General features: G+C 40.0%; 1 protein-coding gene across 1 annotated transcript; it reads left to right on the top strand.

Annotated features, from left to right (window-relative positions):
* The first annotated feature begins 886 nt into the window (after nucleotides 1-886).
* asmt (acetylserotonin O-methyltransferase) lies at nucleotides 887-20127 on the top strand. The gene is made up of 8 exons (XM_069663638.1): nucleotides 887-988; nucleotides 2271-2445; nucleotides 2849-2978; nucleotides 5170-5238; nucleotides 9656-9774; nucleotides 16309-16449; nucleotides 19007-19129; nucleotides 19910-20127. Exons 1-8 carry the CDS (start codon nucleotides 887-889, stop codon nucleotides 20125-20127), a joined length of 1077 nt encoding a protein of 358 aa, XP_069519739.1.
* The last annotated feature ends 2638 nt before the right edge of the window (nucleotides 20128-22765 follow it).

Raw genomic sequence — 22765 nt, 5'->3', positions numbered from 1 at the left:
GAATGCATGTTTTCTTTTTGTTAAAGATGTACCATGCAAGTACAGTTTACTACTTTAACACTGTCTTACAGTCCACTGTAATCAACTTGTAAGTGCTTCTTGTTGTCAGGTTTTGAAAGGCCTTTCTTGGAAACATCTGCATGACTTAATGATGATGGATTTGTAATCTGCAGACTGAAGTCCATTTTTAGCTCCATATAAACCCCCTGAAAACATTTTGCGAAGGATCAAGGTGACAACTTACCCAACCCCAGCTGTCATACCTGTACCCTGCCCGTACACCGCTGCTTTAATGAACTGTGTGGATGAATAATTAATAGTAAAACTGACCTGTGTAATCACATCAAGGCTTGAGACGTGACAGTCTGTGTCATTAGGTCTGATGCTACCATTAGTCTCTCAGCGTGAGTGCAATCAGGCCATATGGACAAGAGAAGGGGAGCACATCTTTCATAAGACACAGTTTCCCTCTGAAGTTTTTCTGCTCCAGAAGTGACAGTCACACTCTGGGGTCAGGGAAACTGTGAGAAAACAGGGCTGGTATGAGAATGCACCGAGTGAATGTCTCCATCCGAGTGTGAGTGATATTGAACAAGGCAGCAGTGTGTTGCCACAAAGTTGTTTCTTTGTCCAATTCAGACTGAGCCCCTGCTCTAATCTGGGTTATCTGGCTGTAATCAGCTTAGCCCACTGCCACTCTCACAGTCTCACTGTTGCTGCAGGGTGGGCACTTTCTGTAGCTTTAGTCTGCTTCTGTCCCCACAGCAATTCATACACACACACCTGTCGAAGTGTCTCCAGGGCAGAACAACGAAGCAGGAAAGGTCACTTTGCATGTAAAAGAGCTTGGAGGAGTTTTTGTGGCACTCCTGTGCAAACTGTGGGTATGGCTGAAAGTGGAAACCTGGGTCCATGTGAGGGGACACCTGCTGCAGACATGTACCCCAGAAAGATCCTGGAGTATATGGAAGGATTCCTCATCTCCAAGGTAACACACACGCACAGAGCATTCAAACCTTTATGGGTCATATTTAAAAAATTGTTGAAAATTATTGCCTAAATAATAGTTTCCTCACTTCAGAGGGTTAACTGAGCTAAAAGCATTCCTGAGAGTTGGTTATGTAAAAGCATCAGACATTTTAAACGGATAGAGTGTCTTAAGAGCTAAACCTATTTGTTAATTTATCATTTAGTCAATCAAAAGAAAATCAACCATAAACTTTAGCCAACAATTTATAAAAGGCAACTATTTATTTTCTAATTGTGAGAGTTTCTGTTTAATATCTTTTTAATATCTGTTTAATATCTTTTGATTTTATTTTGGGAATATTGTGATTGGATAAATAAATTGATTTTTGTTCGTTACCTTGTATCCAACAGCAGATCAGTTTTACATAACAGAGAAGACCATTATCACCTATACTCTAATAGATTTGAGGAATGGATAATAAAGAATTGAATACAAATACCATAAACAAACTGTTGCAGGAACAACTGGTAGAAGGAGACAAAGAGGACAATTAGGATGGTAAATTAAAAAATCAGAAGTTAAGAAGGGGAAATATATCAAATTAACTAATGTTGTTCGGGTTACACAGAATATCCATCCATCCATACATTATCTATACCGCTTATCCTGTTCAGGGTCACAGTAAGCCAATCCCAGCTGTCATTGGGCGAGAGGCGGAGTACACCCTGGACTGATTGCTAGTCAATCACAGAGCCGACGCACATAGAAAGATAACCTTTCATGCTCACACTCACACCTATGGGCAATTTAGAGTCATGATGAGCATGTTTTTGGGAGGAAGCTGAAGTACCTGGAGGAAACCCATGTATGCATGGGTAGAATATGCAAACTCCACACAGACAGGCCCCCTATGTCTGAACCAGGATTTGAACGAGGAACCTTCTAGCTGTGAGGTGACAGCGCTAACCACTGCACCACCGTGCAGCCCAACACAGAATATGATGTCTGCAAATCACCAAAATTCTTCAGTTACACTCTATATACTGGTAATGTGAAAAATCTACAACAGACACATGGACACTTCTGATCTGTCTGTTAAAATAAGTTTAAGTCAGCATTATGGTGCAAGCCCGATTACTGTTAATACATAGTGCTCCACTGGATGTGGCCATTAATATAATTTAATTGATCAAATAATTCAAACAGTGAACTTATACAGATGAATTGAGCAGCAATAAGGTACTATAGATACTGCACTGCAGACTGCTTCACTCTTTTCCTCTCTCTGTCTGTGACTCAGACGGTCTTCACCTCCTGCGAGCTGGGTGTGTTTGATGTGTTGCTGAGTGCAGAGCGCCCCCTTTCTGCAGAGGAGATCTGTCAGGCGGTGGGAGCCAGTCTGGACGGCACACAGAGACTGCTGGCTGCCTGCACCGGCCTGCAGCTCCTCAACACGCACCAGGACAATGGACAAGGTCAGCACACATACAAACACACACACACTCACACAATCACAAATAAATAATGTATTTATTACTGTTCTAACAACATGTCCTTCTAAATAAATAAAAAGATCATTATAATTTATTAAAAGGGTTATAGTTCTGCATAATAATTTTGAATTAAAATGTGAGCAGAAACTTTTTTTTTCCATTATTGTCAGCTTTTATTTCATTTAACATACCTCACATTATTACACCTTCAACATGTCAGTTACTGATCCACCTACCTGCACACCTCCCCTCCCTCGCCTCCGTCCAGTCTGTCTGTCTCCATCTCTCACATTAAAAGGTCAAACTTTGTCTTAACACCTGCCGTAACTCATCCACAGTCACCTCCTCCTCTGTCTCTCCTCCTCCTCCTCTCCACCTGTTTCAGTGTTGTACAGTAACACCGAGCAGGCCAGAGTCTACCTGACGCGCTCTAGTCCCACATCTCTCTACCAGTCCATCCAGTACAGCTCCAGAACCATCTACCTCTGCTGGCACTACCTCACTGACGCTATCAGGTCAGTTCAATGAGCTTACACCACATTCGTGTCCAGGGTCAAGATTCCTGCAAGGTGTATCAAATTTTCTACATGTTCAATGTGTTTGATGGCTTTATTACTTTTTCCCAGTATCTTTATAGGTGATGTAAGACTACAGCGGCAACAAATGTGTTTTCAAAATCTATTAATCAGTTGATTAATTGTTAAATAAAAGACTAATCACAGAGGCTATGAGATGTCGGAAAATGTATTTTGGGACCGAAAGTCCAAAGGCCAGACATTTTAAGTGTTTATGTCAATTAGGTCAATTATGTCCATAATTAAAACATGCACTGCCTTTTGTTACATTTGAAAAGCTAAAATCAGTTTTTCATGATGGATGATTCAAACAATGAGTCCAATATTTATGGGAAGTATTTTGTGCCAGTTGACGAACACATTCAGTTCTATGTCAGGCTTAAGTCGTCTGAAAGACTTGTGTTTATCACCCAAAACTTAGTCCTAAGAGATATTTAGCCATTAATAACAGCCTTCTTCCTAAAATAAAGATGCTTTTCATAATATGTTGTACTTTTATATAACCTTTTGTAAAACTCTCATTCATTTCAGTGATGTGAGTTTGCTGATCTTTCATGGGGTAAACTGTCTTTGCTCTGATTTGTTGTGGTACAAGGCCGTACAGTTTGCATTGTGATATTCAGAAACCCTCTCTTAAATGTGACTTGTAAACTTCTAAGAATATTTTGTAAAAGAAGATCTGTCATAGACCAAAGATATTATTGAAAATGTAACCCGACTAGGGGTTGGAATTCCAGGTTAACTCACGATACTATACACGATACATGACCCATGATAACAATAGGATCACGATACTGCGTTTCTGCAATAACTGATAAATTGCAACACAATCATATATTTATATATCACAATATATGATTAACAATTGGTTGCCAGTTTCACAGATTTTGACACAAATTAAGACTGCGGTGACTCTAATTGGCAGGGAGATCTGTTTAGAGCACTGAATTTTGTTTTAAATCTAAATATACGATAACTGTATCACACCAGTCGGGACGACGATATATTGCAGTATCGATATTTTGTCCCACCCCTACTGGAGACACAACATGTATCAGTGGGAGGCAAACCAAAAGAACAATAATGACAAAAGAAAAAAGGGGTGAAGGTAAGCAAAGACAACTCTATAGATCAGGCCTACTCATTTGGCAGCCCATTAGCCAAATCCAGCTCTTTAAAAACCTCTCTGCAGCCCTTTAATCCTTCATAGATATAAAGTATATCAAGAAGGGCTAATTTCTTCCAATAAGAGATGTTACCTCTCACACTGGTGACGCAGCCATGCAGAGTGGACATCACTTAATTTGCCACTACATTGTTTGATTATTAGAAGATCATTTTATATTTGGGATATTTAGCAAATCATTATAAATTCTGTTGTTAAGACATTAAAACTGCCTAATTATATTATGAATTTTAAATCCAGGCTATTCAAGCAATAGAGATAAATAAAAGAAGATAAAAACATCCTGTTTATTAGATAAGGAGCTACTTCTCTTCTAAAATGTAAAACTTAAGACTTGTTCGCACATTTAAATTCTCTGCCTTCATTCTTTGCACTTCATTTTTTTCCAAATCTGACACTTCAAAAAAAGTAATTAAATAGGTCTGCTATATATAATGCACAAATGGGATCCTATTCAATTATATGAGCGTGCTCGGAAGTGTAAAATCAAACGCAGGTGGGTAGTTTCATTTGCAGCCTCAGGATGTGGACTCAGTTCCTCCTTGTCTGTTTGAACAGCGTCTCAAGATGGATTTCAGTCTCATTGTTATGTCTGAGGGAGGACAGCCAGCAGCTGTCAGACAGTGTGACTGGATTCTCTGTGGCTGACAAGTCAAGTCCATCTGTGAGAAACACAGATAGAAGGAATGACTAAATAACTCATTCTTGTGTGTGTAAAGGAAACATGTAAATTTACCTAAAATAGACTGATCGCTGTCGTGTATTCATGTCTGCAGACTTGATCTGATGTATTTCATCGAATTCCACTGTGAGGATAAGATTCAGCTTAAGCTTTAATACCAGGATCCTACATTTGTACTCTCACGTAGCAAATATAACTACTAAAGACTAAACACATATAGATCTATATAATCTATATAATGTGCTATCTTTGCTTTGTTCCAGAGAGGGAAGAAATCAGTATGAAAAGGCTTTTGGAGTCAGCTCGGAAGACCTGTTTCAAGCTCTCTACAGGTAAGAAGCTGTCTTTGATGAACACACTCACACACAAATACACACTCAAACACACACATTCAAACAGACCAAGCACACATTCCTGCTCATTGAATATTCCATCCCTGTCTCTCCATCTAAAGCCTGTCTGTCACTTTCTTCCCTCTTCACCCTAAAACACAGACTTGTGGGATTTATTAGGAGGCAGGGGATGTCTGAGGGTGAGAGGAGGATAGAGGGTGTGGGCAGTGATGTGAGGAGGCTTGGAGCGAGAGCGAGAGAAAGAGAGAGAGAATACATCTGCTGCCGTCCTTGAGGTCCTGTGTGTTTATGGTATCGGGTGCCCACAGTTTTAACGCTTCACTGATCCTCTGGTCAGCACTTTTCAGGGGTCACACACTAAAAGTTTCACACTTTGCCGCTAATAGGTTTTGATCGGCTTGCCCGAGGCTCTCGACTGTAGAAGACTGCCGGTCTCGAAGGAACAGAAACCATCAAAAACTGACACACAGAGGAATAACGTGCTAAAACATCCTCTCTTCTTGTCCTCATCAGGGCATGATTTAAAAAAAAAAAAGCTTGTGCTTTGATTGAATGGTGTCTGATGTGACGATGAAACAGATGGGAAAATGCACATTTCCATTACTGAACAAAAAAAAAGGTACCTATATCAATGAGCAGATGGGTGATTTTTTCAGTGTTAATTCTTAACACAGAACATTTCAGAAGTAGAGCCATTTAAATGTGACATACATATAAACTACCATTCATTTCGTTTTCTTTGGATTTTGCATCTTATGCTATTTGTGTTTTTGTTTGTTGCTGATTATTTCATGCATACGTTTTATTATCTCTGCCCATTTTTCCTCATATCTTTTAGAAAAGCAGCTGCTGTTCTCACAGAAACTGGCTCAGAAAAAACTGTGAAATGAGAATATTCAAAATATGAACCATGCAAACACAACCTAATGCACCCACGTGCAGATGAATTAACAATTCAGCTTTAATTGATTGAAAATGAAAATACCCAACAAGAATTTCAACACCTGCGCACAGTTGACTTAATGTGGAGGAGCAGTTGTTTGTCCCCGCTGATTTCCCCTGTGAATACTGAGGGTAAATTAGCAAGAGGAAACAACCAGTGAAGTCATTCACAGCGTTCTCACAGTGCTGTAGCAGGATGATTCGAAGCCGGCTGGATGACTCAGACTCCTGTTTACTCATCACCATTTAACCAGCCATGTAGTGCACCTGAATAATTTACAGCCAAGTCCTGTCTGCAGCTTTAATTCTCCTATTCAAGAAAGCAGAAAAGATTTGGAGAGATGATCAGCAAGAGAGCAGCAAGAGAGCGTGCATTTAGAGAGAGTTTGAGATTTAAAAGATGGTGCTTAGATGTTTTGATCCCACAGATGAGTACTTATTATTGGCCTCAGAGTTTAAATGCATGTTTCTGTGTCTCAAACACAGAAAGGGGGTTGATTTTGAATAATATTTAATGCTTTCCTTTAATGTGATCCTTACATAAATTCCTTTAGTATTCAATAAAATGATTTAAAATAGAGCATACAATACAGAAGTTAACATGTCCTGTTGAAAACATAGTCAATTGGCTGGTAAATGGATATAGGTAATTATATGGCAACGCTTTATATTAAGGTCCTTGTAATAAGTGTTAGTAAATAGGTAAGACCCTTATAAGTCCTTATTATTGTTAGATTATAAGACATTTTTATGCACTTACAAGAAACTTGTGAACAATTTATAAAGAGCTTAAGAGCGATAAGAAAAGTGCAGTAATTAGCACATAACTATGCGTTTATTAACAGTTTATGCTTTTTTGCAGCTACTGGAAAAGTGCATAATAAAGGATTTAATAACCTTAATAAGGGACTGTTCTCGCTTTAGATCCAGTAGCTACAAAAATAATAAACCATAATTAACTGTTAATAAGTGCATAGTTATTTGCTAATTACTGCATAGTAAAGTATGTATTAATCTTAATAAAGCAACTGTAAAGTTTAGTAAAGGCTTAACAATGGCATAATAGCTAAGTGAGTAAGACTCAAAGAATATGTTTGTAATGCTATTATAAACAATTAAAAGAAACTAATAAGGCTTTTTTAAAATGCTTTTAAGCTTTCTATTGCTATAAATGCTTATAAGAACTTAAAAATGTCTTATAATCTAACAATAAACATGATGATGATACCATTATTAACACTTACATAGTCTAATTAACACATATTTAATCTTAATCTTAAACTTTTCACAAGGACTTATAAGGGTCTTATTACCTATTGACTAATGCTTATTACAAGGACTTTAATATAAAGCGTTACCAATGATGGTATATAAAAATGCTCCCATCTGCTCTCATTGTATGAAAATAGCCCCTGTGATGGGCGCTGCCATCTTGTTATAGTTACGTCATTTGGAGCCAGAGTTGCTTAGATCGGCAGGTGGAGCCACCGTAGCCACTTTAGCGAACCAAAACACACACTTAACTTACCAGCAAGGATCCTGCAGGCCGCTATATTTAACAGCCAAACAGCTTCTTTGTGTTTGTCTGAAGCAGACGTTCACAGATATGGAAACTTTAATGATTGTAGTGATTGTTTTAGTTACGTTTCCTCTCGCCGATCCTCCTCTACTCTGCTAATCCGGAACAGATCGGCTGCAGGAGCCGTATTTGTCATCAGAGCTGTCAGTCATCATTTTTACAGCATCAAATAAGTAATTCAAAATAAACTTGACAGAAAAATGAAAACTTGGACGTAAATCAGCATGATAAGAACTAATTATAATGACATTATATGTTTGAGAAAACATTTATTTGGTGTGTATTTTGTACATGGAGGAGGCGGGCTTTATGACCTATACTGCCGCCTGTCAGCAGGGGGCGCTCGAAAGGTTTTGGCTTCTCTTTTAGGGAGCTGTCATGTCGCCCATCTTTTTATTCAGTCTATAAGCATTACCAATAATAACATATTAAATGTGATGTTTTTACAGTGTATTGTAAGACAATGCATCTTGCTGTGACAGATACAATATGAATGTATCTCATGTATTTGATTCTTTAGGTTTGCCTTGCTACAAATGTAATGAACCTACCCGAGTGACCTAGATAGGCTTTTATTCTGATTGTGATATCTTCAGGTTATCCTTATGCTATATAGTGCACTCGGTGTACTTATATTATTCTGGCAATTACTATACCATTTTTTACTGACTCATACAAGAAGTGTTCTGACACAGAAAGTAGATCAAACTACAACTTTAAGATAACAACTTCTTTTCTGAACTGGCCTAAAATAACTTCAAAATGCTTGTCCAAAAATATGTCACCAAAAGGGAATGGGCAGAAAATACATATAAACTGCTCCACTTATCAAGAGGGAAAAATGTTTAGTGTGGAATTAGGTCAGCTCACAGTAGTCACACACACACACACACACACTGATTACACTGATAATTGATATAATGAACTCCATTTGGCCATACTTAAAGTGATACCCTTCAGTCCTCTATTATAGCTGATACACTGGAGAGGCTAAAACAACAAGACAACAGTGATCAGGCAGCCAGGACGCATAACTCTGACAGTGGGTGCAGATATGACAGAGACCTGCGGGGATGCACAAGAACATAAGACATATCTGTGCTGAGAGCAAACGGATCATAAACCATTATGATTTTATAATGATGTAAACAGCCAGAGATAAGCAGGCTAAGCACTCCGTCCTTAATATGATTGGAGACAGAATGAGATGAGTGTGCGTGTAAATGTATTTAGTCAAAAAGGGCTGCAGATTTTATCGTTAGGGGGCATTCAATAACTCTAAAAATGTTCCCAAATTAGAGCTGACAGTCTGCTGTTTGGCCTCACAGTCATTTCATCTTTTCACATCCAATGTAATCAGAGTCTGAGGCCGCAACAATGAGTCACTTTCAAAGTTCTACCGGAGGTCACCGTGTCGTCTGAAGTTGGCTCATGTATCAGATGGCTGATCACTTTGCTACCGAGAAGTTTGGATAAATAAAAATCTAGTGTTACAGAACAGAGGATACTCAATGTGTGTGTATGTGTGTGCGTGCGTGCGTGTGTGCAGCCCCATAGCAGGACAGCGTGCCGGGTGATGAGGTGGAGATTCCTCGGAGCAGCAGCGGTCACCACAGGCTCTTCTATTCTGCTGCTCCCTGTCTCGCTCTCTCTCCTAACACACACACACTGTGTCGCCACGGGGAGTGACTTTGGAGACGAGGAGTGGCACTGTGTGTGTGTGCGCGCGTGTGTTTGTCTGTTTATTGTGGACATAGAGCGAGTGGACCCTTAGGTGACAGCTTGATATAGAAAGAAAGTTTTGTTTCAAGTTTTGAGACGTGCTGCGCACTGAGACTTACTGCTTCCTGTGTGTGTGTGTGTGTGTGTGTGTAGGTCGGATGAGGAGATGGTGAAGTTTATGCAGCTAATGAACTCCATTTGGAACATCTGCGGTAAAGACGTGGTCACAGCCTTCGACCTTTCGCCTTTCAAGGTCGTCTGTGACCTTGGAGGTAAGTGTGTGCGTGTGAACGTGTGTGTGTGTGTATTCATCAAGTCACTATATCTAATTTCCATAAGGTTGGGGGTTCACAGTCATTAACATTTAAAATTGTTGGTGTCATGTGTTAGCTGGAGAGACAGCTGGCCCAGCCACACACACACACACACACACACACACACACACACACACACACACACACACACACACACACACACACACACACATAAACACATATTTATACAGTGTGTGTGTGCACAAAAATGCACACATGCAGTCAACAATGACCTTTATTATTCCCCCGCCCCCCTCCTAAAAGTTAATGACTGTAAGTAAATCAGTCAGGCTTCCCTAAACACACAACACAAAGTCACCTCCACCTGGAGTTTCCCTTCTCCTGCCACAGAGTCTGTTTAATGCATTAACATAACATTGTAATAGTCAGAGAAATGGCATTAATTATGGAAGCCCTTAGCGGACATGCATCCATACGTTATATTTACACCGTTTTCCCGTGATCACAAGTTATTTCTGGTCGCTTTCTCAAGATCTCGACTTATCTATCACGTTATCAGGAGATAACAACGCTGCACCACAATAATATCAGATGATCATAACTCGTATTCCTTCACTTAACTTACCTCAATAGTGTGGGCAATGGCAGCATGGCATGTGCTGGTCTGTAATTTCACAGTGACCAGCCTGTTGTTTTGTTGTCTAGATTGCCGGAACATTATCCTGTTATCACGAGAAAATTAGCTTTGTAATCTCGAGCTAATGGGCCAAATGAATCTGTTGGGAAAACCAGCTTTGTTATCCAGAGATAACAAGAAAAATAAGTCGAGATCTCGAGAAAACTCCCAGAACTAACTCGAAGGAACGGGAAGACGGAGTAAATAAAATACATGGATGCATGTCTGCTAAAGGCTTCCGTAATTAATCATGTTAAAAATCATGTTTTTTCCCATCAGAGCTCAATAAATAGAAACAATAAATAGCCTATGTCTGTGGTTCATAAACAGAAAAAAACATCCTCTTTATACCCCTAACCCAAAAATAACACAGAAAAACCAACAAACGATTTTTCTTTCTTTCTTTTTGGATTGGAATTTCATTAAGAGTTCACATGTATGAATATTTATCCATTTTTTATACCCGTGCTTTTCTTTGAAATCTAAAACAGAGAGTTGCAAATACGAACCACTTAGGCTGCATGCTCTTATGCGCCTTTGCAGAGAGTTGGAGGCAGTGGAGCAGAAGCTTAACCTGCTGAGATCAAGTGAAGTAGTCAGCCGTATCTGTCACAACAGTCTGTTGTTTTTCACCCTTCTTCTTGTCAGGTAATGGCTGTTGCACAGAATTTTCTTTTTGTTTGACAACTAACTGTTTCCCTTTGTTTATGCACTGTGGATCATAAATCTGCATTAATGATGTGGCCCTAGATGTCTAATTTCCTTCTTAAGTATACAATTATTATGCACATGACAATAAATAAGAAGGGACTCCAGTTTACAACAAGCTAATGAACCGTAGCTTCCATTCGTTCATCAACAGAGGACAGCAACAAGTTGAACTGAACAGCTTTGAATGTAAAATCTGTCTTCCTTACATAAAGGTGAAAGGTAGCTTCCTCAATGGTAATGGTTAGACAGAGATCACAGGGCACAAAGACAGAGAAAAAGTAAGGAAAAGGTAAGACTGAACCAATATTACATGAACTCCTCAGTATGAGGCTGGGGCTTCCAAAGAAATGCAGATAAACAAGCCAAGAGGAGAGCAGGATCAAAATGACAGGAGGGAATGAAAAATTAAATAATAAATCTGCTGTTGTCACAAGAGGTTTTATCTCTTTCTGAAATGTAATGATATGAATAATAGGAGTAAAAAGCTTTTGTCTGCAAGAGGTTGTCAGTTTTTGTTAAATATAGTCTTATCCTGTAATCTTAACTTAAAGTCGAGGGAGCTGAACATTGTCTCCACTCGTTTGTCGTTATCCATGAAAACCCACAAAATCCCCCCTCAGGTAATAGGACGACAAATGGTATTGAACACACACTTGAACCCAGATTGAATGTCTTACTTTAAAATTTAAATGGGTAAAAGTGTCTCAACATTTATATAAAAAAAGACACAAAAAAACCCCAACTCAATTATGGACTGTTATTCCAAACACACAGGTGATTGTATTTATTTTTTGATTGAAAAACGACAACATCGGTGTCCCTCCTCCTGTGTGTGACACCACAGGTGACCACACAGGGGAGCTGTGAAGCCACTGAAAGCACATACTCACACGCACACTAACACAAACACACACGTGTAGACACAGACACACATCTAAGACAGTCTCCCTGTCTATCCTCTCCTCTGTGACTTTCCCGGCATGGGGTTGTGTGTTCATGTTTATGCATTAAGGTACATCACCAAAAGCAGAGTGGACAGCAGGAGTGTGAAAGGGAGTGACTGCAGTGTCCCAGTAAGACTTTGTCTCTAACACAGCATCTGTTGTGTCTGCACACACCTGCTGCTCCGGTGCTCTGCCTGTCTGTCTGTCGGTCTGTCTGCCTGCCTGTCTGTCTTTGTGTCTGTCTCTTTGTCCAACTTTCTGCCAACTCGCTGACCTTAATCCAAATCATGTACAGGTCAGTCCATCCCAAAAAGGTAGTGTGTTCCTTCTGGCTGTCTGTGAGGGGGCTTCACCTAGATTTATTTTAATGTGACATTCAACACACACTCTAATGATATGTTTTGTTTAGAAATAAATAAGTAACTTAAAGGTTACTGCAACTCTGAGGAAATTATTTTCATGGTTATGAAGCATAATGTGTTTTTTATGATTCGTGTTGCCTCAGTTATGGAAAAAAAAAGTATTGTCATCATTTACATGAGAAAGAGTCAAGAAAAGTTTCACAAAATGTATAAATTAAAAAGTCAAAGTCAGTTAACAAGCATTCTATCTATCTGTCTGTCTGTCTGTCTGTCCGTCTGTCTGTCTTATCAACCGATCATAATTTTAAAAAATTCCTTTTTACAAACATTATTTACAGGTATATATTTTTAGCCTGATTTTTAGTTCCTAGTTTGAATCAGGGCCTGTGTCCACTAATGATGTTTTTTTGTGCTTTTTTTCCTATACAAAACAAGTGCAGTTCAGCATTTTCAGCACTCAGTGATCAACAATAGTTGAGGATACGTTTTTTTCGAGGGTTCAATTTCAATGTTTAGAGCTGCTGCTAATGCCAGGACATGATTCCTTTCCTTTGTTTTTATGTTTTCTTTGTAAAATTACCTTAAATAAAAGCAAACATTAATCATACAGAAAATTAAAACAGACTTAACGGTCACAATTGAGGGAAGTGAAAGTACTGCGATACAACTTTCATAACCTAGCAACACTAAGCAACAGTGAGAAGCGCACTGAAAAAAATGCCGTAAGTGGACACAGGCCCTCAGGCTCCAAAAATGCTGGATCCTGCACTTTCCACAGTGCAACTAAAATATCTTCCAGTAGACCCTAGCTGGGGTAAATGTTCACGTCTTTCAGACTCCATTGCACCAGTTTACCCCAGACAGACATGCAACTTTCACTGGTTCCTCTTCACAGAAGGATTTTGATGCAATACTATTAACCAGTATCCATCTTCTGATACATTACAGGTAAAAAACCGACACAGCAAGTATTCTGAGAAGTTTATTCAGGCAAAAAATCAATTATATGTAAGTAAAAGTATTGACTAATATTAGTATTTTTATGAAACACTGGCATACACTAGAAGTGGTGCAATTTAAAAAAAAATACACTTGAACTGCAGAAATTTGGAAATAAGTCTATATCAGTTAACATGCAGATGCCATCACTTTAACTTACTTTATCTTGTCACTTTAACTTGTCACTTACCGGTACTCCTACTTGTATAAAAGCTGTATATAACTCTTATTTTATTTTATTTCTTATTTTTATACTGTATTTTCTTACTTGCTATTTTGTCTTTGTGCTGCTGCAACACCTGAATTTCCCCTCTGGGGATCAATAAAGTATTATCTTATCTTGTCTTATCTCAAATAGTAAGAAAACTTGATAAAGAAGAAATCTAACACACTGCAACACTCCCAAACGGCCATCAAAGGCTTTCATTAACAAACCGAGGCAGTAGGGTCAGCTTGGGGTCTTCTGCAGCGTATTGTGTTTGGTTTTGCTTCTCCTTCCTGCTCTTTGATTTTCTCCTCTGCCGACCCCTGTTTGATGTGAGAGCCAGAGTATCTGTGTATGTTTGTGTGAAAAAGAGAAAGCCTTTATAAGAATACACAGTGAGACAGTAGCAGCAGGTCATGTTAGGAGGGAGGCGCTGCTGGGCTTGACAGTTTGCCCTGTATACACAAACACGCAAACACACACACACACACACACACACACACACACACGCATACACCTAGGTGTAGTTGGCTTTGTAGGTTTGACAAAGTGAGATCCTTTGATCCTGTATTCCACCTCACAGCCTTCCTCTTTTAAATTCATATTGCTTTATGAAGCAAAACGCTGATAATAATGCTGCCAAGGCATCAAGTTGAAATCACATTTTCAAATTAAATCCCTCCTCCCTCTTCCGTTTGCATGTGTCTTTTTGTGTGTTCCCTCTTTGTGTGTGTGTTTTTGTGTGCTCCTTTCTTTTCCTTATTTGCGACTAAAATCTCCAGTTTCGACAGTTCTCTCTGTGTGAATAACAACATGGTATCCAAGCAAAACAAGACAAAGGCCCCTATCTTGTACCTGCACAAAGCAGTGCATGATGCACAGCTATCACTGACTGACCGTAGTTGTTATTCTTGAGCCCATCGCCCATGTTGTGTTAGTAGAAATAAACCTGTGCCCATCTGTGTGCCTATTTTACTGCTATTAAAAGGGCGTTACTATTATTAATGATTGTAAGTTTTGCTTCATAGGCTGGTTCACAACATGCCTACACTCTGGTTGTGGACCTGCATCAGTGCTCCCGCTGCACTGTTATTTATTGGTGCATTTGTTCTTACGCAGTCGCTTGGAGATGTTGATGTAACAGTGGACTGGAAGGTGGCAAGCTTTTGCTATTTGTTAAGCCACTTAGTCCAAACGTGCCTCTCCCCAGCAACACTTTCCAGGATCCCCAGTGGGATCCCGAGGCATTCCAAGGCCAGATGAGATATATAAACCCTCCTGCGAGTTTTGGGTCTACCTCTGGGTCTCCTCCCAGTTGGTCATTCCCTGGAAAAACCTCAAATAAAAGGCGCCCAGGAGGCGTCCTAATCAAATGCCCGAACCACTCCAGCTGGCTCCTTTTCGATGCAAAGGTGTAGCGGCTCTACGCCAAGCTCCCGCTGGATTTCTAATTTCCTTACCTTATCTCTAAGGCCTGGCCCAGTTTCCCTGTGGAGGAGAGTTTTTTTGGGTGCTTGTATCTGCATTCTTTGGTCACTACCCACTGCTCATGACCACAGCTGATTGGTTTTATTCATATTATGGCCAAAACAAATCTTTAAGTAGACCAAAGATAACTCCTTTGCGCCTGGCCTCACTTTGAGCCCTGATTAAAAGCATTTTCACTTGCCAAGTGAAGTTGGGAATGCACTTGCGCCATACATAGAAGATCTTTCAAAGAGGGCCCATATAGTTGACAGCCATGCTAGCAGAGTGTCTGAGATAAATAATAATGTCAGTGGTTAATGGTCTGCACTAATAAAGCACTTTTCTAGCCTTTTGACCACTCAAAGCACTTTTACACTACGTCACATTCACCCTTTCTATGCCAAGTGTCAGTCTCCAATCAGGATGTAACTTACTACATTCATGCACCAATGGCTACATCTTCATGAGCAAATTGGGGTTCAGTGTCTTGCCCAAGGACACTTTGTCTTGTCAGCTGTAGCAGTGAGGGATCGAACCACCAACCTTTCAATTCAGAGATTCTACCAATTCTACTGCTGTGCATACTTATAATGCTTTCATCTAGAATTCACTGTCAGAGGATCATCAGTGGCTGTATTCAGTTTGCAGCATTGAATATATTGTTGATGTTATTTGAATGTAATTCAAATATGTTGACCTCTTGGTGACGCCGCTGAAGACAGTAGGATTATTTTCACGAGGATCACGTATGTGCAATTTTTCATGGCAGCTTAGATTTTTTGCATTTAAATGTTTGTATAAAAATACGCCTGATATCAATTCTATCCAGGTAGCAATCAAATTGTATGTGTGTGATTGTGTTTGCCGTGTTTCTGTATAAAGCATCTGTCTCCCAGTCACTTTAAATTCACTTCACTTCAGTCTATTTTATTTGCATGAATGTTAGATGAACCGTATTCCCAAAGCCGCCACATACAAATCATGCAAATAAATAATGGGTACATACCTGAAAGCATCTTTTCCACTCGTGCGACTTTGTGTGTGTGTTTGTGCACACACTTTGTTTGTGTGACTGATGCACTACCTTAATGAAGGTTGAGTGAATTCATTGTGCTGTAACTAAATGTAATTCTCTCTCTCTTTCTCTCTCTCTCTCTCTCTCTCCAGGCTGCAGTGGAGCATTAGCCAAGCAGTGCACGTCAGCCTACCCAGAATGCACTGTTACGATCTTTGACCTCCCCAAGGTGGTGCGTACATCGAGGGAACACTTTGTCACCGAGGCCGACCAGAGGATTAGCTTCCACCAAGGTAACGTCATCATGACTGGGTGAAATCACTTGACATCATATACAGCCGGTTTGAGTGCAGTACTTCTCACACGCACTCGCACACACACACACACACACACGTACAAAAATAGAAATAATCTTCCCAGCATAAAGTTTTGGGTGAGGTTTAAAACAATTCCAAGATACTGAGATTAGGTTGAATCCACTAAGAATGAATAATTATCCAACGGCAGGTGCGTTATCTTAGCCTTCGTATTTAAACCTGGTATAATTAAACTTTCTTCTGATTTGCATGCTGCCTTTATTATGATCCTGATATGCAAATCATGTAAGCGGAGACGATGAGCTATTTATTTTTTGCTTGGGGTATCTGTACATCTTTGCTTGCCCTGCTTATTAAAGCAAGAAAAGGCAGACTTGCAGAAGCTTTTTTAACCTGTAGTTGTTTCTTAGGGAATTATAACACACAATGCATCCAGTTTTATGACACCAGCAAACGGGTTCCAGGTGACATGGGATTCTCCGGTGATGTGAAGAAAGGGAGGAGTTGAAAGTCGAAAATGTGGAACCTTGTGCAATTAAGGAGAAATTTCCCTGCCAGCTACGTCTTTAATGAAAAAGAAAAAGAGCCAATGGAGTTATGGGCCAATGGGTCCATTCTCCTCCTGCTGTGCTGTGGATACATTTCTGTAGAGGTAAATGGTAAATGGACTGTACTTAAATAGCGCTTTTCTACTCTCCTGACCACTCAATGCGCTTTGACACTACATGTCACATTCACCTTTTCACACTCACATTCACACACTGATGGCAAAGGCCTAAGTGCCAATCTCCAATCAGTATCTATGCACATTCATACCCGATGGCTACGCCTTAGGGAGCTATTTGGGTCTCAGTGTCTTGCCCAAGGACACTTTGACATGTGACTGTAGCAGTCAGGGATCAAACCCCCAACCTTCTGATTGAGAGACGACCAACTCGAACATAATTATTGAACTTTTTATTGCAGTTGATTAAACATGCAAACATAAATGAACTGCTATTTGGTGCATAATTACAAAAGCACTGAGAAAGGTTTGTTGGTTCCTGTTGGTCTTCACCATAAGGCCATTATTCCTTATTTCAACAAAAAAATAGATTCCATTAAAATAATTATATTACTTATTCCTCTGGTGTGTAGCGCTCCAAAGTTATCCACAACCTTAGACTCATAAGTGAGCCACACTGTTGCACTGTGCAACATGTTCCTCCATTACCCATGACCCCTGACACTGCAGTTTAAGTTAATCCAAAACCCCTGGCACCGACTCACTAGTGCGTCACATTTGTTGCATGAAAAACCATATCACATACTCCTGCTTGCGTAACATTTGGTTTAAAACAAGTATTGATTGTTAGTTTCAATTCATTGTAAAGGGTAAAAATGTAAAGATTGCACATAACATACCAATATCAGGTGTAAATAGGGACTATCATGATGCAAGATGACATCATCCTACTGTTGCAAGGTTCAGTGAGAGGTGAAGGACCTCTTTGATTGATATCTTAAGATCAATTCCCACAACATGATAGAAGAAAGTGTTTACAAAAAGAACAACTGCAGATGGCTCCTTTGACATTTGAATGCCAATTAAATTCCACCAGTGAATACTCAGAGACATAGTTTTGGCAGAGTTACATCCTGTCTGCCACGATCAATCTTGTTCCGTCTGAAGAGGTGACAGAAAACAACTTTTGAAGATTTCAGTGCAATACCTAAGAAATATAGTTGGTGCTTTTCCTATTATCCAAACTTTATTTCAGAGGGTATATACAGTCGTTTTTTTTCCCAGTTCTGTGTGTGTACAGTATCCAGTAACAACTCTGATCTGAAAACTAAAGCAGAATCAGACCCTCTTGATACAACCATTTGTCTGCTTCTGTGCTCCCTCTGAGCTGCTGCTATTGGACTGAAAATACTGCTTACAAAACCGTCAATATAAACCTTGTGCTTTGTAGTGTCTGCTCTCAAACGCAACAGCCAATGTGGGGAAAAAAAAAAGTTGCAGTGAGCAGCCTGTGATCTTGAAATCTCAGATCCAAAATCAATTCCTGCCTCTCCCGCTGTTCACATAACCAGGACAGTGTTGAACACAACGGTAGGTGAACCCTTGGAATCACTGATGTATAGACTTTGCTTGGAACTTTGGAATTGAGCCCAAGCACAAATACATTTTAATAGTTTATAAGATGTTAATAAACAGCAGAACTTTGGAGATAGTTCGAACTCTAAATCCTCCTAAACATTTTTCCCATAACTAGATCACCACTGACTGTTACAGCAGCTGTAAATACATTGTTAGCTTATATGCTTTTGACCTTAAATTGATTTCAACAGACATCACTACTTTATAGTAATTATGTCTGAGTATGTAACCCACTAATAGAATTATAGTCATATTGCTGGAAGGCTTGTCAACAGAATTATGTGAAATAATTGAATCAAATATTGCCATGTCTTTGGAATTTGATGCATTTGAATCGTGCATTACGACGTGTGTGTCTGTGTGTGACTGTATGTGTTTGTGTTTGTTTAGGAGACTTCTTCAAAGACCCCCTGCCAGAGGCTGACCTCTACGTCCTCGCCAGAATCCTCCACGACTGGCCCGACGAACGCTGCATAGAGCTGCTTAGCCGAGCCTACAAAGCCTGCAGACCGGGTCTGTGTGTGTGTGCGTGCGTGTTTCTTTGAGTGTGAAAGGGATGAGTACTTCTTTTTTCCTCCCCCTGCTTGAAATGAGATGGCAGATTGTATCCAACAACGCAGCTGATCCCAGAAAAATCTGTCCTTCTGACTTTGATCAAAGACAGACGCGCACACACAAAAGCAGCAGACGCTATCAGGAGGCAGAAAGCCGTCTCATGTGTTTTGGGGCGTTTGTCTGTGTGTGTCTGTGTGTGTGTAATAGGAGGACGAAAGAAAAACAAAGAATAAACTAAGTAGGGAAGCTGGACAAAGAATACAACCTGTTGTGTGTGAGGTAAACTCTTTGTTGAGCCTCACAGTGTGCCTCTGCAACAGCAGCCATTTATACTTGGCAAGAGAAGCACAGGTGTGACTACATTGATGATGCCGTCTTCCAGCAATGACTGCAGTTCAATGCGGCAATTAACAAGGGAATCAGTTACTAGTATTAGTGTTTGACAGGTCAACAACTCTGCTAGCGAGTCAATATGAGCTGACTTTCCGCAAAACATAACCTTAACTAGCTTGTATTCAACCATGTCCTTTCATACAGCATATTGAAGTAATTTAGCATGTATTATTATGTTGACTATAGCACAGAAAATATATTTGGTGCAGTTACGTTAGCAAAACTCAGCTCAGCTTTGCCTGCACACCTGTCGAATTCGTCAAGGAAGATATGAAAAAAAAAAAGAAAAAGTTTGAAAAAGGCAAAGAAAGAGACAGAATCCTAACCTTCTGCTCCGTCCTGCAGGGGGCGCTGTGTTGCTTGTGGAAGCATTGCTCCATGAGGACGGCTCCGGCCCGCTGACGGTGCAGCTCTACTCCCTGAACATGCTGGTGCAGACTGAAGGCAGAGAGAGGACAGCTGCTCAGTACGCCGCCCTGCTGGCTGCTTCCGGCTTCACCAACATCCAGCACCGCCTCACTGGGAAGATCTACGACGCTGTGCTGGGGAACAAGGAGACATGAGACTAATCAGTAAGGAAAGCTGAGCATCCCTCAGCGGGGTTGTATGAGGTTCTTATCAATAACAAGCATATTACCTACAGTAGTTTGCGGTAAGCACAGCCTCTATTTAGACAAGCAAGCCTATCTACTGTAGGTAATATACTCATTTACAATAACGTCCTCATGTAATTCCTCTTTAAGATATCTGAAAAAAATCTTTAAGTCTCTTATTATGAAAAGTTTTTTACTTAATATCAACACCACATTCTGTATCTGTTCTTTCCCTAAATCTGTATGACCTATGACTCAAAACAAGGCTCAGTTTCATGGTTTGCTTTCTGGATACTGTATGTTCTGGATTATGGGGCATCATATAAACACAATTTCTTTGAATTTGTTGAATTTGCATATTTGTTGTGAAAGTACTGTGGTATACAAAATGCCTGGCATGAAAAACAGGAGTATCTAATGGACTGCTACACATTATAAATGGGCAAAAAGTGCTGAAAAACATGTTAAAATAAAACTTCTAGCCCTCTCTCGTGGAGCCAGACTTGTCATCAATTGCCAGAATCAACACAACTTGATCAAACTGTAGCTGAGGATTGCAATGCAACTCAGTATCGACAGCATTAAACCTGCCGGCTTCTGTCCTGAATCATCCTCTCACACAAAGCCTTCTCACACATTGCATTAACGTAGAAGTATTTGACTCTCTAAGCCTCCTTTGATCATTCGCACAGCTCAGAGAAAACAAGAATTATGTACTAAATCGACCAATGAGAAGATGTTTGGCCAATGGAAGAAAAGTAGCCCTGGCTTTATGTGCAAACTCCTGAGAAAATTGAGTGGTTCTCTTCTCATCTTGTGGCTTGTGCTCAACAGGTAGCGTTAGCTTGTGTTAGCTTCTTTAGCAGAGGCAATGGCAGCTCTTTGATAGATATTAAAGCTAAGGAGCTCAAAGTAGCTGAAAGATGCTTAAGTGGTGTGTTGATTCGGTCCATTGGCAAAAGCAACTCTTTTGATAACCAGGAGTGCTTCCTTTGATTGTAGACTATATAGTATAGTTTGAGGCATCTTTATTATCTGAACGTTTCTAAAAATAAAATACCAAAAAGTGCATATTTTAGAGATACTTTTGTACCAAAGCCTGCTCAAGATCTAGACAATCAAATAAGAGATTAACCCCAGTCTAGTCTGATTCTGCTGTCAATGATTAGCCACACACTGCAAAGGTCACCCTCTATTAGATGCCGTGCAGGCTGAGCTTTCAGTCTCATTGCCAAGAAGATAAAACTCCTTAGATATCCGTTCTCATCACTCAATCCTGAGCCCGGCGTCTGAACCCCTCGCCTTACTGTTCTTAACAGCCTCCTAAAGCTGTCTTTGTACCGCCGTCTTTGTAATGATGGACGTGACTCAATAAATCTTCTTCACAATGGCTCGCCTCATTTTTATTTCACCCCCACCTTCTTTTTCGCACAAAATGCAGATATGAGACTTTTATTACTTCTCAGCCTGTCATTGTGTTCGGCCTCTGACGTCGGCTCGAGCACATTATGGAATTGATCAGCCGTGGTCGTCAGTGAGGAACTGAGTTGGATTTCCCAGAAGTGTTTGTGAGTTTCATTTATTTTCAGTCGCTACATCGATACTAACTGTCATTTATTTAGGCATAAAGATGAGCCTGCCAAAAAATAATTGCACAAACTATCAGTTGCCTGCCTGCGAAGCTGAAAAAGATCATAATCAGCCTTCAGACACCAATATTGGCTGAACCCTGCTCTGCATTCAGAGGACTGCGCCGCTGCTGTTCTCCCTCTCTCTTCTACACGCCCACTCGTTCTCTCTGTCCTCTATATCCTCGGCTCTCCTTCTTTTTCCCGCAGTAATTGTGAATTAATCAGACTTCAAAGTGCAACAAATTAGAATTGATGTCAAATCCTTGTGGACAGCTTTACAGACAGTCGGCCTAATGAAGGGAAATGAAGTGCTGAGGCTGAAGACGGCTTGACCTGTGCAGAGACGGCAACATGGTGCAGTATAACCACCGTCATGGTGGGTAAATAGTCATGCGTAGCTCTATCACTGCTGGCCGTGGATGCTTTTGAGATATATGTCTTCTCTTAGTTATTAAAGCTTCTTTAGTTAAAAAAGTAAACCTGCAGGAAACGTACCTTTTGAGTCCTCTTAGCGCTCCCTTTCAAACATGAGGATGAATTTGAATGAATCTGCAATCTTCCCTATAAGCCTGTAATTATTAATCCTCTCCTCACTCTTAAACCACATCAGATAAGAATGAGGCTTTTGAGTTTTCTAAGTCTTGGATGACACAGGTAAAAAAGTTAACTTCCTCCAGATGAAAGTATCCCCCTGCTTTGTGTATTAAAGTAAAACTGACGTCTGAAAACCTTTGATTTGTCTGATTATTCATAGCGGAATAAAACATCTTCTTAAATTATAAAATAAAATCAGCTCCAGATATCAAAGTCAAAGAATTTAAAACGCTGTGTGAAGAATAACAGCGGGGAGTATATTAAAAAAACTACTCAGTCAGGAATTAAAAACAATTTGGTCCAAACTTCACTCATAATATTTATTGCACTGGGGTAGAAAATCAGCTGTAATTCTCTGGGAGTCTGGGAATCTCTTCAAGTTC

Source organism: Semicossyphus pulcher, unplaced genomic scaffold, assembly GCF_022749685.1.
Source record: "Semicossyphus pulcher isolate SPU_LCO1_2020_fin unplaced genomic scaffold, fSemPul1.0.p SCAF_15, whole genome shotgun sequence".
Taxonomy (NCBI): domain Eukaryota; kingdom Metazoa; phylum Chordata; class Actinopteri; order Labriformes; family Labridae; genus Semicossyphus; species Semicossyphus pulcher.
This window is presented reverse-complemented; position numbering and strand designations above follow the sequence as displayed.

What these genes read in the sequence shown, in the direction of transcription:
- asmt (XM_069663638.1), top strand. Translation starts at nt 887, where the DNA reads ATGGCTGAAAGTGGAAACCTGGGTCCATGTGAGGGGACACCTGCTGCA. An exon ending in TACCTCACTGACGCTATCAG is followed by an intron (nt 2,979 to 5,169) that starts GTCAGTTCAATG and finishes GCTTTGTTCCAG; the next exon opens with AGAGGGAAGAAATCAGTATG. An exon ending in GAGGATTAGCTTCCACCAAG is followed by an intron (nt 16,450 to 19,006) that starts GTAACGTCATCA and finishes GTGTTTGTTTAG; the next exon opens with GAGACTTCTTCAAAGACCCC.